This window comes from Oncorhynchus mykiss, chromosome 26, assembly GCF_013265735.2.
Source record: "Oncorhynchus mykiss isolate Arlee chromosome 26, USDA_OmykA_1.1, whole genome shotgun sequence".
NCBI lineage: Eukaryota > Metazoa > Chordata > Actinopteri > Salmoniformes > Salmonidae > Oncorhynchus > Oncorhynchus mykiss.
The window spans coordinates 46806320-46822868 of record NC_048590.1 but is presented as its reverse complement, the minus strand read 5'-3'; the positions used below and the strand labels follow the sequence as shown (position 1 = coordinate 46822868).

At 43.7% G+C, this 16549-nt stretch overlaps 1 protein-coding gene across 15 annotated transcripts in view; it reads left to right on the top strand.

Moving 5' to 3' along the window:
• The window catches only part of LOC110506963 (neogenin), a 211340-nt gene extending 196994 nt beyond the window's left edge, over window positions 1-14346 (top strand). For 5 of the 15 annotated variants that reach the window (XM_036963172.1, XM_036963180.1, XM_036963177.1 and 2 more), the window contains 7 exons: window positions 5196-5334; window positions 7030-7268; window positions 7574-7666; window positions 8133-8306; window positions 9541-9819; window positions 11057-11187; window positions 11956-14346. In XM_036963172.1, the coding sequence (XP_036819067.1) occupies window positions 5196-5334; window positions 7030-7268; window positions 7574-7666; window positions 8133-8306; window positions 9541-9819; window positions 11057-11187; window positions 11956-12105 (1205 nt within the window). In that variant the 3' untranslated portion in view covers window positions 12106-14346. Of the gene's footprint in view, window positions 1-5195; window positions 5335-7029; window positions 7269-7573; window positions 7667-8132; window positions 8307-9540; window positions 9820-11056; window positions 11188-11858 lie in introns of all 15 variants that reach the window. The other 10 variants (XM_036963178.1, XM_036963186.1, XM_036963185.1 and 7 more) reach the window with 7 other exon arrangements.
• The last annotated feature ends 2203 nt before the right edge of the window (window positions 14347-16549 follow it).

Genomic DNA, 16549 nt, shown 5'->3' with positions numbered 1-16549 from the left:
AACCTTTACCTTAACCCTTATCCTAACCTTAACCTTTACCTTAACCCTTATCCTAACCTTAACCTTAACCCTTATCCTAACCTTAACCCTTATCCTAACCTTAACCTTTACCTTAACCCTTATCCTAACCTTAACCTTAACCCTTATCCTAACCTTAACCTTTACCTTAACCCTTATCCTAACCTTAACCTTTACCTTAACCCTTATCCTAACCTTAACCTTTACCTTAACCCTTATCCTAACCTTTACCTTAACCCTTATCCTAACCTTTACCTTAACCTTTACCTTTACCTTAACCCTTATCCTAACCTTAACCTTAACCTTTACCTTAACCCTTATCCTAAACTTAACCTTAACCTTTACCTTTACCTTAACCCTTATCCTAAACTTAACCTTAACCTTTACCTTTACCTTAACCCTTATCCTAACCTTTACCTTAACCTTTACCTTTACCTTAACCCTTATCCTAACCTTTACCTTAACCCTTATCCTAGCCCTAAACTTAACCTTTACCTTAACCCTTATCCTAGCCCTAAACTTAACCTTAACCCTTATCCTAGCCCTAAACTTAACCTTTACCTTAACCCTTACCCTAACCCTAACCCTGAACTTAACCTTTACCTTAACCCTTATCCTAACCCTAAACTTAACCTTTACCTTAACCCTTATCCTAACCTTTACCTTAACCCTTATCCTAGCCCTAAACTTAACCTTTACCTTAACCCTTATCCTAGCCCTAAACTTAACCTTTACCTTAACCCTTACCCTAACCCTAACCCTAAACCTGAACTTAACCTTTACCTTTACCTTAACCCTTGCCCTAGCCCTAACCCTGAACTTAACCTTTACCTTAACCCTTATCCTAACCCTAAACTTAACCTTTACCTTAACCCTTACCCTAGCCCTAACCCTGAACTTAACCTTTACCTTAACCCTTATCCTAACCCTGAACTTAACCTTTACCTTTACCTTTATCCTAACCCTAAACTTAACCTTGACCCTTATCCTAACCCTAAACTTAACCTTAACCCTAGCCCTAACCCTAAACTTAACCTTAACCCTTATCCTAACCCTAAACTGAACCCTAACCCTTACCCTAACCCTAAACTTAACCTTTACCTTTACCTTTACCTTAACCCTAAACTTAACCTTTACCCTAACCCTAAACTTAACCTTTACCTTAACCCTTACCCTTACCCTAACCCTAAACTTAACCTTTACCTTAACCCTTATCCTAACCCTGAAATTAACCTTTACCTTAACCCTTACCCTAACCCTAACCTTTACCTTAACCCTTATCCTAGCCCTAAACTTAACCTTTACCTTAACCCTTATCCTAACCCTAAACTTATCCTTTACCTTAACCCTTACCCTAGCCCTAAACTTAACCTTTACCTTAACCCTTACCCTAACCCTAACCCTGAACTTAACCTTTACCCTAACCCTAAACTTAACCTTTACCTTAACCCTTACCCTAGCTCTAAACTTAACCTTTACCTTAACCCTTACCCTAACCCTAACCTTTACCTTTACCTTAACCCTTACCTTAACCCTAAACTTAACCTTTACCTTAACCCTTACCCTAGCCCTAACCCTGAACTTAACCTTTACCTTAACTCTTATCCTAAGCCTAAACTTAACCTTTACCTTAACTCTTACCCTAGCTCTAAACTTAACCTTTACCTTAACCCTTATCCTAACCCTAAACTTAACCTTTACCTTAACCCTTACCCTAACCCTGAACTTAACCTTTACCTTAACCCTTATCCTAACCCTAAACTTAACCTTTACCTTAACCCTTATCCTAACCCTAAACTTAACCTTTACCTTAACCCTTACCCTAACCCTGAACTTAACCTTTACCTTAACCCTTATCCTAACCCTAACCCTAACCTTTACCTTAACCCTTATCCTAACCCTAAACTTAACCTTTACCTTAACCCTTACCCTAGCCCTAAACTTAACCTTTACCTTAACCCTTACCCTAACCCTAAACTTAACCTTTACCTTAACCCTTACCCTAGCCCTAAACTTAACCTTTACCTTAACCCTTACCCTAACCCTGAACTTAACGCTTATCCTAACCCTTAACTTAACCTTTACCTTAACCCTTATCCTAACCCTAAACTTAACCTTTACCTTTACCTTAACCCTAGCCCTAACCCTGAACTTAACCTTTACCTTAACCCTTAAACCTAACCCTTACCTTTACCTTAACCCTTACCCTAAACTTAACCTTTACCTTAACCCTTACCCTAACCCTGAACTTAACCTTTACATGAACCCTTATCCTAACCCTAATCTTAACCTTTACCTTAACCCTTACCCTAACCCTGAGCTTAACCTTTACCTTAACCCTTAAACCTAACCCTTACCTTTACCTTAACCCTAGCCCTAACCCTGAACTTAACCTTTACCTTAACCCTTAAACCTAACCCTTACCTTTACCTTAACCCTTACCCTAAACTTAACCTTTACCTTAACCCTTACCCTAACCCTAGTCCTAAACTTAACATTTTCCTAGCCCTAACCCTAAACTTAACCTTTACCCTGATCCTAAACTTAACCTTTACCCTAACCCTTAGCCCTAACCCTAAACTTAACCCTTACTCTAGCCCTTGCCCTAATCCTAAACTTAACATTTACCTTAACCCTTGCCCTAACCCTAAACTTAACCTTTACCTTAACCCTTGCCCTAAACTTCACCTTAACCCTTAACCTAGCCCTAAACTTAACCTTTACCTTAACCCTAGCCCTAAACAGAACCTTTACCCTGACCCTAAACTTAACCTTTACCTTAACCCTAGCCCTAAACTTAACCATTACCCTGACCCTAAACTTAACCTTTACCTTAACCCTAGCCCTAAACGGAACCTTTACTTGAATCCTTACCCTAGCCCTTATCCTAACCCTAAACGGAACCTTTACTTTAATCCTTACCCTAACCCTTAACTTAACCTTTACCTTAACCCTTATCCTAACCCTAAACTTAACCTTTACCTTTACCTTAACCCTAGCCCTAACCCTGAACTTAACCTTTACCTTAACCCTTAAACCTAACCCTTACCTTTACCTTAACCCTTACCCTAAACTTAACCTTTACCTTAACCCTTACCCTAACCCTGAACTTAACCTTTACATGAACCCTTATCCTAACCCTAATCTTAACCTTTACCTTAACCCTTACCCTAACCCTGAGCTTAACCTTTACCTTAACCCTTAAACCTAACCCTTACCTTTACCTTTACCTTAACCCTAGCCCTAACCCTGAACTTAACCTTTACCTTAACCCTTAAACCTAACCCTTACCTTTACCTTAACCCTTACCCTAAACTTAACCTTTACCTTAACCCTTACCCTAACCCTAGTCCTAAACTTAACATTTTCCTAGCCCTAACCCTAAACTTAACCTTTACCCTGATCCTAAACTTAACCTTTACCCTAACCCTTAGCCCTAACCCTAAACTTAACCCTTACTCTAGCCCTTGCCCTAATCCTAAACTTAACATTTACCTTAACCCTTGCCCTAACCCTTTACCTTTACCTTAACCCTTGCCCTAACCCTAAACTTAACCTTTACCTTAACCCTTGCCCTAAACTTCACCTTAACCCTTAACCTAGCCCTAAACTTAACCTTTACCTTAACCCTAGCCCTAAACAGAACCTTTACCCTGACCCTAAACTTAACCTTTACCTTAACCCTAGCCCTAAACTTAACCATTACCCTGACCCTAAACTTAACCTTTACCTTAACCCTAGCCCTAAACGGAACCTTTACTTGAATCCTTACCCTAGCCCTTATCCTAACCCTAAACGGAACCTTTACTTTAATCCTTACCCTAGCCCTAAACTTAACCTTTACTTTAATCCTTACCCTAGCCCTAAACTTAACCTTTACTTTAATCCTTACCCTAGCCCTTATCCTGACCCTAAACTTAACATTTACCTTAACCCTAGCCCTAAACGGAACCTTTACCTTAACCCTTACCCTAGCCCTTATCCTAACCCTAAACTGAACCTTTACTTTAATCCTTACCCTAGCCCTAAACGTAACCTTTACTTTAATCCTTACCCTAGCCCTTATCCTAACCCTAAACTTAACATTTACCTTAACCCTAGCCCTAAACGGAACCTTTACCTTAACCCTTACCCTAGCCCTTATCCTAACCCTAAACAGAACCTTTACTTTAATACTTACCCTAGCCCTTATTCTAACCCTAAACGGAACCTTTACTTTAATCCTCATCTTAACCCTAAACTTAAACTTTACTTTAATCCTTACCCTAGCCCTTATCCTAACCCTAAACAGAACCTTTACTTTAATCCTTACCCTAGCCCTAAACATAACCTTTACTTTAATCCTTATCCTAACCCTAAACAGAACCTTTACTTTAATCCTTACCCTAGCCCTAAGCCCTAAACGTAACCTTTACTTTAATCCTTACCCTAGCCCTTATCCTAACCCTAAACAGAACCTTTACCTTAACCCTTACCCTAGCCCTTATACTAACCCTAAACAGAACCTTTACTTTAATCCTTACCCTAGCCCTTATTCTAGCCCTAAACGGAACCTTTACCTTAACCCTTACCCTAGCCCTTATACTAACCCTAAACAGAACCTTTACTTTAATCCTTACCCTAGCCCTTATACTAACCCTAAACAGAACCTTTACTTTAATCCTTACCCTAGCCCTTATTCTAACCCTAAACGGAACCTTTACTTTAATCCTCATCTTAACCCTAAACTTAAACTTTACTTTAATCCTTACCCTAGCCCTTATCCTAACCCTAAACGGAACCTTTAATCCTTACCCTAGCCCTAAACTTAACCCTTACTCTAACCCTTACTCTAACATTCACCTTAACCCACATTCTAAACCTAACCTTAGCAAGCAGTTGCTTATCAACAGATAGTTTGTTGATAGTGTGACCATCCATGGAGCATCTATATGGGACTATCCACATAAAATGGGACAGAAGTAATTCATGAAATGTAATCTAACCCAAACCCCTTATACAAGTCTCCTATTGGTCTGAAATATTAGTCATCATTCTAAAAGAAGTGTAATGGGAAATTAATGAATGAACACACAAATTAATTGTTAAATATGCTATTTGATCTCCAATGAGGACATTAATTATTATGTGGATAAATAGGATTTTCTTTCTCACCTCTCTGGTCCATTTTGTTCCAGGAAAACCAGGAATTACAGGAAGTGGGGACAACCACATCCTGGTCATCGTCGTCATCATCTCTGTGGGAGCGTTCACCATCATTGTGGTGGTTGTGGGGGCCTTCCTCTGCACACGACGCACCACCTCCCACCAGAAAAAGTGAGCTGGTGCGCTGTAGCAATAATGTCTCTTAGGTCACTAATGTCCCAGCCAATACCAGACCAACAACACAGGGTTATAACACACACAATACCTGAGAGGAGCAGGAATGTCTGCTTTCCTTTTTCCACCTACCTTTCCTTCTGTCATCTTTCACTTTCCTTTCCCTACCACTTAATTTGATTCCCCCTTTTCAACCGACATCACCCCTCCCTTCAACCGACAACACCCCCCCTTCAACCGACATCACCCCCCTTCAACCGACAACACCCCCCCTTCAACCGACAACACCCCCCCTTCAACCGACATCACCCCCCCTTCAACCGACATCACCCCCCCTTCAACCGACATCACCTCCCCTTCAACCGACATCACCCCCCCTTCAACCGACATCACCCCCCCCTTCAACCGACATCACCCCCCCCTTCAACCGACATCACCCCCCCTTCAACCGACATCACCCCCCCTTCAACCGACATCACCCCCCCTTCAACCGACATCACCCCCCCTTCAACCGACATCACCCCCCCTTCAACCGACATCACCCCCCCCTTCAACCGACATCACCCCCCCTTCAACCGACATCACCCCCCCTTCAACCGACATCACCCCCCCTTCAACCGACATCACCCCCCCTTCAACCGACATCACCCCCCCCTTCAACCGACATCACCCCCCCTTCAACCGACATCACCCCCCCTTCAACCGACATCACCCCCCCCTTCAACCGACATCACCCCCCCTTCAACCGACATCACCCCCCCCTTCAACCGACATCTAGTAATTTAATGGTGTGGTTGTTGAACAGGTTGAGGAGACTAAATTACTTGGCGTTACCTTAGATTGTAAACTGTCATGGTCAAAACATATAGATTCAATGGTTGTAAAGATGGGGAGAGGTCTGGCCATAATAAAGAGATGCTCTGCTTTTTTGACACCACACTCCAAAAAGCAAGTCCTTCAGGCTCTAGTTTTGTCTAATCTTGATTATTGTCCAGTCGTGTGGTCCAGTGCTGCAAGGAAAGAGCTAGTTAAGCTGCAGCTGGCCCAGAACAGAGCGGCACGTTTTGCTCTTCATTGTAATCAGAGGGCTGATATACATGCCAGTCTCTCTTGGCTAAGAGTTGAGGAGAGACTGACTGCATCACTTCTTTTCATAAGAAACATTCATGTGTTGAAAATCTCAAATTGTTTGTATAGTCAACTTACACACAACTCTGACACACACACTTATCCCACCAGACATGCCACCAGGGGTCTTTTCACAGTCCCCAAAATCCAGAACAAATTCGAGAAAGCGTACAGTATTATATAGAGCCCTTATTGCATGGAACTTCCTTCCATCTCAGATTGCTCGAATAAACAGCAAACCTGGTTTCGAAAAACAGATAAATCAACACCTCATCGGCAAAATAACGCTCCCCTATTAGACCTTGATTGATATGTAGGCTACATCTGCTTTTAAAAAAAAGATGTATGTAGTTCTGTCCTTGAGCTGTTCTTGTCTATTAGTGTTCTGTATTATGTCATTCTGTATTATGTCATTCTGTATTATGTCATTCTGTATTATGTTTTGTGTGGACCCCAGGAAGAGTAGCTGCTGCTTTTGCAACAGTTAACGGGGATCCACCTCCCCCTTTTCAACTGACATCTCAACCCCTAACCCCCCCCCCTTTCCTCTTCTCTAACCCATAGGAAGCGGGCGGCCTCCAAGTCGTCCAACAGCTCCCACAAGTACAAGGGCAACTCCAAGGACCTGAAGCCTCCAGACCTATGGATCCACCACGAGCGGCTGGAGCTCAAGCCCATTGACAAGTCCCCCGAGCCCAACCCGGTGATGACTGACACCCCCATCCCCCGCACCTCGCAGGACATCAACCCCGTGGACCCCAGCCTGGACAACAGCCTGCTGCAGAGACGGAACTCCTACCGAGGTCAGATTGATGTAGTCAGTTTGGGGATTCCTTTGTCTGTGTTTTGAAGAGGCAGTGTCTTTGTCGTTGTCATGCTAAACATTTCCTGCTTTTCATACATTTAACATTTCATACATTGTGTTTAGAGGGAAGAATCACCACTAACCAAACACAGCCTCACGACTGAGTCACAGATTTCTCTCAGGAGCCAGATTACCAAATCCTTCGATTGTTCCTGTCAATCCAAGAACAGTTAGTTACATTTTCAGACGTTCTTCATTCAGAGTCACTACCAATAGTGTTCAAGGAAAAACTCTGACTTGCAGGCCACGAATCAGAAGACAGCATATCTGCGCTGGCAGGGCGCCGGGGGATGCGGCCTAAAATGATGATGCCCTTCGATACGCAGCCCCCCCAGCGTAAGTGTGTGTTTGAGATCTGTGCTCTCATTGGTCAATACACTGAGGTCAATAGATTATTTACCACTCAGACTATCGTACTGTTCAGCTGAAAGGAAAAGAATATGCTGGTTTCTCCCTCCCGTGATAATGCACTACAGTCAATAGACTGAGCGCACTACAGTCACCATGTGGTTCTATAGGATCTGTTTCTATATTTTAGCCTTCATCTCATTTCAGTTTAACACATTCATTCACTACCAAATTATGCTGCCAATTCAAATGTCCATCAGACGCACTCTGTGGAGTTATTGTATACGTGTGTATGGTTAAATACTACTGCTTTATGGTGTCACTATGAACCTGGTGTCTGTGTGTGTGTGTGTGTGTGTGTGTGTGTGTGTGTGTGTGTTTGAACAGCACTGCTTCCCCATCCCTTCGTCAGCGCGGCTGGTTAAATGTTGTCTCTGTGTGTGTCCATTCACAGCCGTGATTAGCGCTCACCCCATCCATTCCCTTGATAACCATCACCACCATTATCACACGGGCAGCCTGGCATCCCCGACACGCAGCTACCTCCATCACCACCAGGGCAGTGCCCACCTGCGCCCGCACGCCTGCGCCACCCCCATCTCCTATCTAGACATGGTGGGCTCCACAGGTGAGAGACCGCTGCCGCCCGCAGGATGGAGGAGGGATTACAAGCGGGCAGCGCCAAGGGCCCACCTGGTCGTTCTGTCTGTCTTTCTGGCCTGATTTTGAGGAAGAACACAGGAGCATTATCTTTCATCTTCATGTCCATCCTCTTATCTGTGGGTCCACTGTGGGGCTGTCACATCCTCTTATCTGTGGGTCCACTGTGGGGCTGTCACATCCTCTTATCTGTGGGGTCCACTGTGGGGCTGTCACATCCTCTTATCTGTGGGGCTGTCACATCCTTTTATCTGTGGGTCCACTGTGGGGCTGTCACATCCTTTTATCTGTGGGTCCACTGTGGGGGTGTCACATCCTTTTATCTGTGGGTCCACTGTGGGGGTGTCACATCCTTTTATCTGTGGGGCTGTCACATCCTTTTATCTGTGGGTCCACTGTGGGGGTGTCACATCCTTTTATCTGTGGGTCCACTGTGGGGGTGTCACATCCTCTTATCTGTGGGGTCCACTGTGGGGCTGTCACATCCTCTTATCTGTGGGGCTGTCACATCCTTTTATCTGTGGGTCCACTGTGGGGCTGTCACATCCTTTTATCTGTGGGTCCACTGTGGGGGTGTCACATCCTTTTATCTGTGGGTCCACTGTGGGGGTGGCACATCCTCTTATCTGTGGGGTCCACTGTGGGGCTGTCACATCCTCTTATCTGTGGGGCTGTCACATCCTTTTATCTGTGGGTCCACTGTGGGGCTGTCACATCCTTTTATCTGTGGGTCCACTGTGGGGCTGTCACATCCTTTTATCTGTGGGTCCACTGTGGGGCTGTCACATCCTCTTATCTGTGGGTCTACTGTGGGGCTGTCACATCCTCTTATCTGTGGGTCCACTGTGGGGCTGTCACATGCTCTTATCTGTGGAGCGGTCTCATTTCATTGTTCTTGTGGCCTTGTCCACTATTCACTCGCCGATACTCATTAGTGTGTGACTTGCCTAGTTAAATAAAGGTCAATAGTAATTTATAATACATGAAACCAGTCATGACACCTTTGAGTGTTGCAGAACCAAACAACCTTGATAACACATTTATTCCATATTTTCCACCAAACTCATCAGGCTTCATCCTGACGTTGATACTAACGCCTCTTATTTATGGACACAACCACTCTAGAACCCAGGCTATACACATACTGTCTCAAACACACCATCCACTGACCTGTCCCCCCCACACTCCTTTTGTGACTGCAGAGTCGGTGAGGAACACCCCCAGCACAGAGCCCCTCCCACCCCAGGCCCAGCCCCCCTGCCAAGCCGAGCACCAGCACCCGGAACCCGAGGGCAGCTACCAAGACTCCACGGCCACCGACGATGAACCCAGCGCCAGCGGCAGCTACTGCAGCGCCGGCCAGCCCCCCACCGCCCACGTGCGCCCCACTCACCCCCTCAAGAGCTTTGCCGTGCCCGCCAACCCCGCCGCCATCTTCGAGTCGCCCGCCCTGCCCAGCATGCCGCTGCTTACTCAGACTGGTGAGGAGCACATACTCGCATGCATACATGTACACACATATGCACACCATGCATTAGGACAGGCGTATGTACACATACAGGTAACTGCCAAAATAAAGGAAACACCAACACAGTGTCTTAATAGGGCGTAGGGCCACCAAGAGCCACCAGAACAGCTTCAATGCACCTTGACATAGAGTTCCAGACACTTGTAGAATCTATTGGAGGGATGTGACACCGGTCTTTTTTTTTTACCCCTTTTTTCTCTCCAATTCCGTGGTATCCAATTAGTAGTAGTTAGTCTTGTCTCATCGCTACAACTCCCGTACGGGCTCGGGAGAGACGAAGGTCGAGAGCCATGCGTCCTCCGAAACAACCCAACCAAGCCGCACTGCTTCTTAACACAACGTACATCCAACCCGGAAGCCAGCTGCACCAATGTGTCAGAGGAAACACCATACACCTGGCGACCCGGTCAGCGTGCACTGCGGCCGGCCCGCCACAGGAGTCGCTAGTGCGCAATGAGACAAGGACATCACTGCCGGCCAAACCCTCTCTCCCATAGAGCCAATTGTGCGTTGCCCCATGGACCTCCCGGTCACGGCCGGCTGCGACAGAGCCTGGCCTCGAACCCAAAATCTCTGGTGACACTGCTCTGCAATGCAGTGCCTTAGACCACAGCGCCACCCGGGAGGCGTGACACCCTTCTTCCACTAGAAATACAATAGTTTGGTGTTTTGTTGATGGTGGAAAACGCTGTCAGGTGCCGCTGCAGAATCTCCCATAAGTGTTGGATTGGGTTGAGATCCGGTGACTGACACACACACACACACACACACACACACACACACACACACACACCCTATGCTCCTTTGATACACCTGTTTCAAAGTCACTGAGATCTCTTCTTCCATCCATGGTAGCCAAAATAACAGGCAACTGTAGACACCCTAAGAATGATGGGATGTTAATTGCTTAATTAACTCAAAACCTGCTTACAATATACTTTGTATCCCTCATTTACTCAAGTGTTTCCTTTATTTGGGCAGTTTTCTGTACATGTTTTACACTCCCAAACTGCAGATGAACATACACTGTTGGTAGAGCTTCTTGAGAAAGGAAAGGAAACACATTTAATGAAGATGACTTGTGATTCCCTCTAACTATCAATCCCTTTGGAACTGTGTCTGTCCTGCCTGTCCTGTCTCTGTCTCTCTTTCTGTCTGTATCTCGGTCTCTCTCTCCGTCTGTATCTCAGGGCCCCAGCTCCACTCAGTAAAGACAGCCTCCATCGGCACCCTGGGCAGGGTCCGCCCCCCCATGTCAGTCACGGTGCCCAGTGCGCCAGACGTGCCCGAGACCAGCAAGATGCTGGAGGATGTAGACAGTGTGAGTACTGCTCCCCCCAGGTCTTAGTGTAGAAAGGCTACAACATGCCAATGTCTGATTATGACTGTTAAATCAGCTGGCATATCATGTAATGTTGGTTGTTATTGTAGTTTACACACACTTTAAATACAGGAAGTACACATGAATTACTATGTCATGTTGGGTTAAAAACCTGGTCATAGATCAATCAAACCCATTGAACTAGTGAATATATTCCAAGAGCATGTCATGTTTCTTTTTGGACACAATCCTAAATGACATTGACATGGATTTTAATCACATTTCTGTTTCTTTTCTCTCTTTATTCTTTGCAACTTGTTGCCTCCCTCACTGTTTTATGGTGTTATCGTTGGCTGCTTGTGATCATTGATATTATTGCATTCAATTTCTAATACTTACTCTAAACCCATTGGAATGGTTTTGCCCATGATAATTCCCCTTAACCCATTGGAATGGTTTTGCCCATGATAATTCCCCTTAACCCATTGGAATGGTTTTGCCCATGATAATTCCCCTTAACCCATTGGAATGGTTTTGCCCATGATAATTCCCCTTAACTCATTGGAATGTTTTTGCACATACATTGATGTCTTGCCCCCTTTCAATGCCTTAACATATTGGTTGGCTGTTGATGCTGCTTTGTTTGTCTTGGACTTGGCTTCATGCTGCAGTCCCATTGACCAATTCCCCACCCACCCTTTATTTTGTAAACCTCATTACTCCCACCCCCTCCAAAAACAAACTGACCCTCTCCTCTCCCTTCCCCAGGTCCTTGCCTCCCTCCCCTCCTGTTCCTCCCTTGCTCCCCGCAGTAACCCTGTTCCTTTCCCTCAGAGCTACGAGCCTGATGAGTTGACAGAGGAGATGGCCCACCTAGAGGACCTGATGAAGGACCTAAACGCTATAACCACAGCCTGAGAACCACACGCCCACTCATTACGCTGCTCACACACATACAAGCAGACACACACACACAGGCAGGAACACACACACTGCCAGCCCTCAGCAAACTGGGAGCCCGATGCCCCGGTACAAAATGGATACCGTAAATGGATCTTACACACCCCACTCAAGACAAACAAAAAATCTCAACTGAAACTTTTCAACTTTTGGCTTACCTTGCTCAGTCTCAGGAAGGAGATGGCCATTTTAAAAAGCGACAGTTCACCTTTTTATGAAGAAACATTCTCAGAGACGATATCTAACATTGGTCGCTTTCAACCAGAAGATTGTGAATTTTCTCAGCACACAAACTGAAATGCATCAGAAGGTTGCTCTCATACTTTGATTGCCGGGGAGACCGCTCCTATGGTTGCCGGGGAGACCGCTCCTATGGTTGCCGGGGAGACCGCTCCTATGGTTGCCGGGGAGACCGTTCCGACAGACATCATATTGTGATTCCAAGTCAAGAGGAAGAGTCAAATATGCCGGTATTTCATGTTGGTGCTCACGAAACACAATCTAAACACAGTGTTTGTTTAATTAGTGTCACTTATTTGTGCGTTTTTGTATATCTATTGCCCTGTTTCAGTGAAGTGAACGTTGGACAACAGTCCCCTGCATTTCCATAAAAGCGGTAATTTTATAGCTATCATTTTGATCCAATGACGTCTGTTTTCCCTACTCTGTGTTATATATTGTGCCAAGTCTCTTATTATTCTCTAATATGCCATGTATGTTTTTTACATATCCGTATAGATATGTACATATGTTTTTTTTAAACGGCCTCATTCTATCCCCCCCCCCCCCCCCCCAGCCTAGCCAATCATTTCATTTTATTTGGGAGGAGAGTGACAAAATAGCCCCTGAAACGCTCACTTTTCATATCTTGTGGGGAGATGCCTTGCGTGTTAGTACATTACATTGGAATGGTTTATTGCGTTCTCTGGCATTGTGTTGCCCCTTTATACATTGAAATGTTCAGTCTTTTTTTGTTTGTGGGAGCTCCGTTTCAGAAAGCCTTACGAAACGTGTCCGTACGTTTACATTGGAGATGACTGTGCCCTCTGTGGACGTTTTCCAGTTACACTGTGATCCCTCTGACACGCAGCATCACCACTCTCAGGCCAGCCTGGCCTTGGAGTGCCAAGTAGTAGGGCTTGTTAGCTGGTGACCTTTCAGAACCATCTGTTGGACATGAACCCTCCAGAGGCTGCTGGACTCGGAGTGCCTCACCCTGCAATCACACATCCTACCCAGTCAGTCGTTTCAATGGAATGGCAATATATCATATGAAAGTGCTTTGAAATGGATGTCTTGTTTCCAAGAGCCAATATTTGGTTGAAGAGGTCTGTTTTTTGCTCTTTATCTCTCTCTCTGTCATGTGAAAACCAGGTTTTTCAATCAAGGATAAGTGTTTACTGTTATCTGAGGTCTCTTAAAGAAACACTGCTTCATCGCTCTTTTTAAATGCTACTTGCAACGATGTTGGCCTATTGAATGGGACTCCCAGATTCAGATTTTTTTTTACATGTAGTTTGTTTTGTATGAAGAAAAAATAAACTTGTTCTGTACACAATTCCAATGTAAAAAAAATTAAATATGATAATGTAAGAAGCTAGTTTTTCATCTGCCCTCTTACCCAAAGAAATGTAATTGCAATCCTAGTTACATGCTCTACTTTTGTGAATACCATGTTTCTCATAATGTACATCATCATGAATGTCAATATAACTGTAAGAGATTTTACTTATGGATACAAAAGGAACATGTATAAAAAAAATTAAAAAGAAAAAAGAAAGTGGACCGTAGGAAAAAGACAGGACGCTAAACCCGTTGGGAATAACCTATTAAGTTGTAGACAGTCAAGCCTATATTGCACTTTTTCACAATTTTTGAAAAAAAAAAAAAAATCTTCCATATCTTGTGTTTTAAATATAAAAGCGATGTTTCTGTAAAGTAGTGTCCTAGGTTAGCAGCAGGCAGCTGGTCTTGTTTTAATGGTCATTTGTTTTTGAGATATGAAATTGAGCGGCAGGTTTTACTGTGCTGCTGAGGTATTCTGTTGCTTGTTTCTGTACAGAGATCTCTTTGCTTTCTGTAGGATATTCTGTGGCTTAAAAAAAAAAAAAGTTTGAGAAAAAGTAATTTTTTATTTTTATTGGTGCTCTTATACATTGTGTATCCAACTATTATGAATACTAACAAAGTTGAAGCTTCTACTTGTCTGTTTTGTCATGCATGTCGTATTTTATTGGTTGTGTGTGTTTGTCGTACATGCCTGCCTTCATAGCCTCGGTGTAACAGCGTACATGGAAATCCGGGACAATAAGTATATGTTATGTTTGTATGGAAACACAAGACAGGTGGTTACTTAAGGTAAAAACAAAAGGAGGGTGGATGGATGGGCGTTATAACGTCTAGGATTTACGTACAGAAAAATAGGAAATGCTCTAGGATCAGGTTGATGTACACACCTTGCCTTACTTATTCTCTATACTACTTACTGTAGCTCTGCTTAATACCAGTAACCAGTCATTGACCTGTTGGCACAGGTAACACTTTCATATACTGAGAGTCAACTATATATATATATATATATATATATGCTGGAGTGTGATTGTCAATGGAGGAAGGGGGACCTGAGGAGACATTGCCGCTTAGATCAAAGAGACGTTAGACGTGTTCACTTAGCCTGGTCCTAGATCTGAAAATACGCTTAGCAATGTCTTTGCAGCCATTGTCAAGCCAAACTTGCCTTTTTTTTTTTAAATGAACTAAAAGAAATCCACAAACTTGTCAAGCCAGCCAAAGGAGGTTAATAGCTTTTACATTTTAAATGAACCAAGCCAGCCAAAGGAGGTTAATCGCTTTTACATTGTAAATGAACCAAGCCAGCCCAAGGAGGTTAATCGCTTTTACATTGTAAATGAACCAAGCCAGTGGAATACGTGAGCTGCATGCAGGTGAAAAGATGTGCACATTTATGGGGCTGAAGAACAGTATCAGAACGAACCAGTGACTCTCGGCAGTAAATCCAGTTCTCTGTGAAGCTCAGTGACATAAGTGTTAATGGGGGGGGGGGGGGGGGTTGTTGTTGAATGACATCACGCATGGTGACTTTTTAAAGCACATTCTATGCAAATTAATGAAAATTAAATTGTTTTATTCCTTTGAAACTCATCTGAAAATCGAGGACAGTCAAATTTGATCTATTGATCTTAACTTCACCAGGTAATTCTATATTAACCCCCAACATTACTTGGCTAGCATAACAATAGTTTACCTATCAATTATTACATCTATTAATGGGGTTGGTCACATATAAATGCTTAGAACGTGAGAAATCCTTCATCGGCAAGACAAACCTGGTCGGTCATGAGGACTCACACAGGGAAGAAATCATACAGATGTCCAGAGTGCAGCAAAAGCTTTTCTAAAGCCAGTCATTTGAAAATTCATCATAGAATTCACACAGGTAAAAAAATATATCGGTGTAAACGATGTGGCAAATCCTTCAGTCACGAGGTTAAACATGTCGACTCACACGGGTGACAAATCACATCAATGCGAATAAAGTGGAAACTCATTGAGGGCGAGGCCAGACTGGCCCTTTGAGTTCTTTCCGGTTTCTCAATGGAGAAACCGAAAGTCGTACGTTGACGGTCAGCGGAGATGACGCGTCCATAACCATACAATTTCAATCCATTTTTCACATACAAAAATATATGAGTTGAACTTTGGACGGGCCGAAGGATACGTAACCATCCGTTTAGCGAATTAGAAAAGAGCAGGCGTTTCGCGTCACACACTCCACACGGACCAAAATGCATCCGTTTTAATTTGGTGTCCATTCTCCACGGGTCAGTACGGCCTTGACCTTGTAGTCAGAGCGGACATTTGGTCAAGCATACGACATTTCAAACAGGGGAGAAACCGTTTTGCTGCAATGAATGTGGTTCATGCTACACCAGAAATTCAAGTCTTAAAAGCGAATATGAAGAAAAAGCATTTTGTGCTTTATATGTCGAAAATTGTTAATATCAACCACTAAAATGCCATCAGTCAATTCACTGAAGAGAAACTACTTTGTTGCCATGACTGTGGCAAACTCTTCCAAAACAAGAACCTTGATAAAAAATATCAAGATAGACAAAAGAGGAGAAAATATATTGCTGTCATATATGTGTCAAATGCTTTAGACAACAGTACACTGATGGGCATATGAAGATACACATGGAAGGAAGAGAATGTATTTCCTCTTATTAAAAACCATACAAACACAAAACATAGCCAATGCTTTGGAGCTATTGTTCCCTTTGTTTTTATATAGCTATCAAACTTAATTTGTCAGGACTCTAGGGGACAGGGAGTTTCTCTCCTAACAAATACATATAGAGGATCTCTTTCACAGCCTCATTTC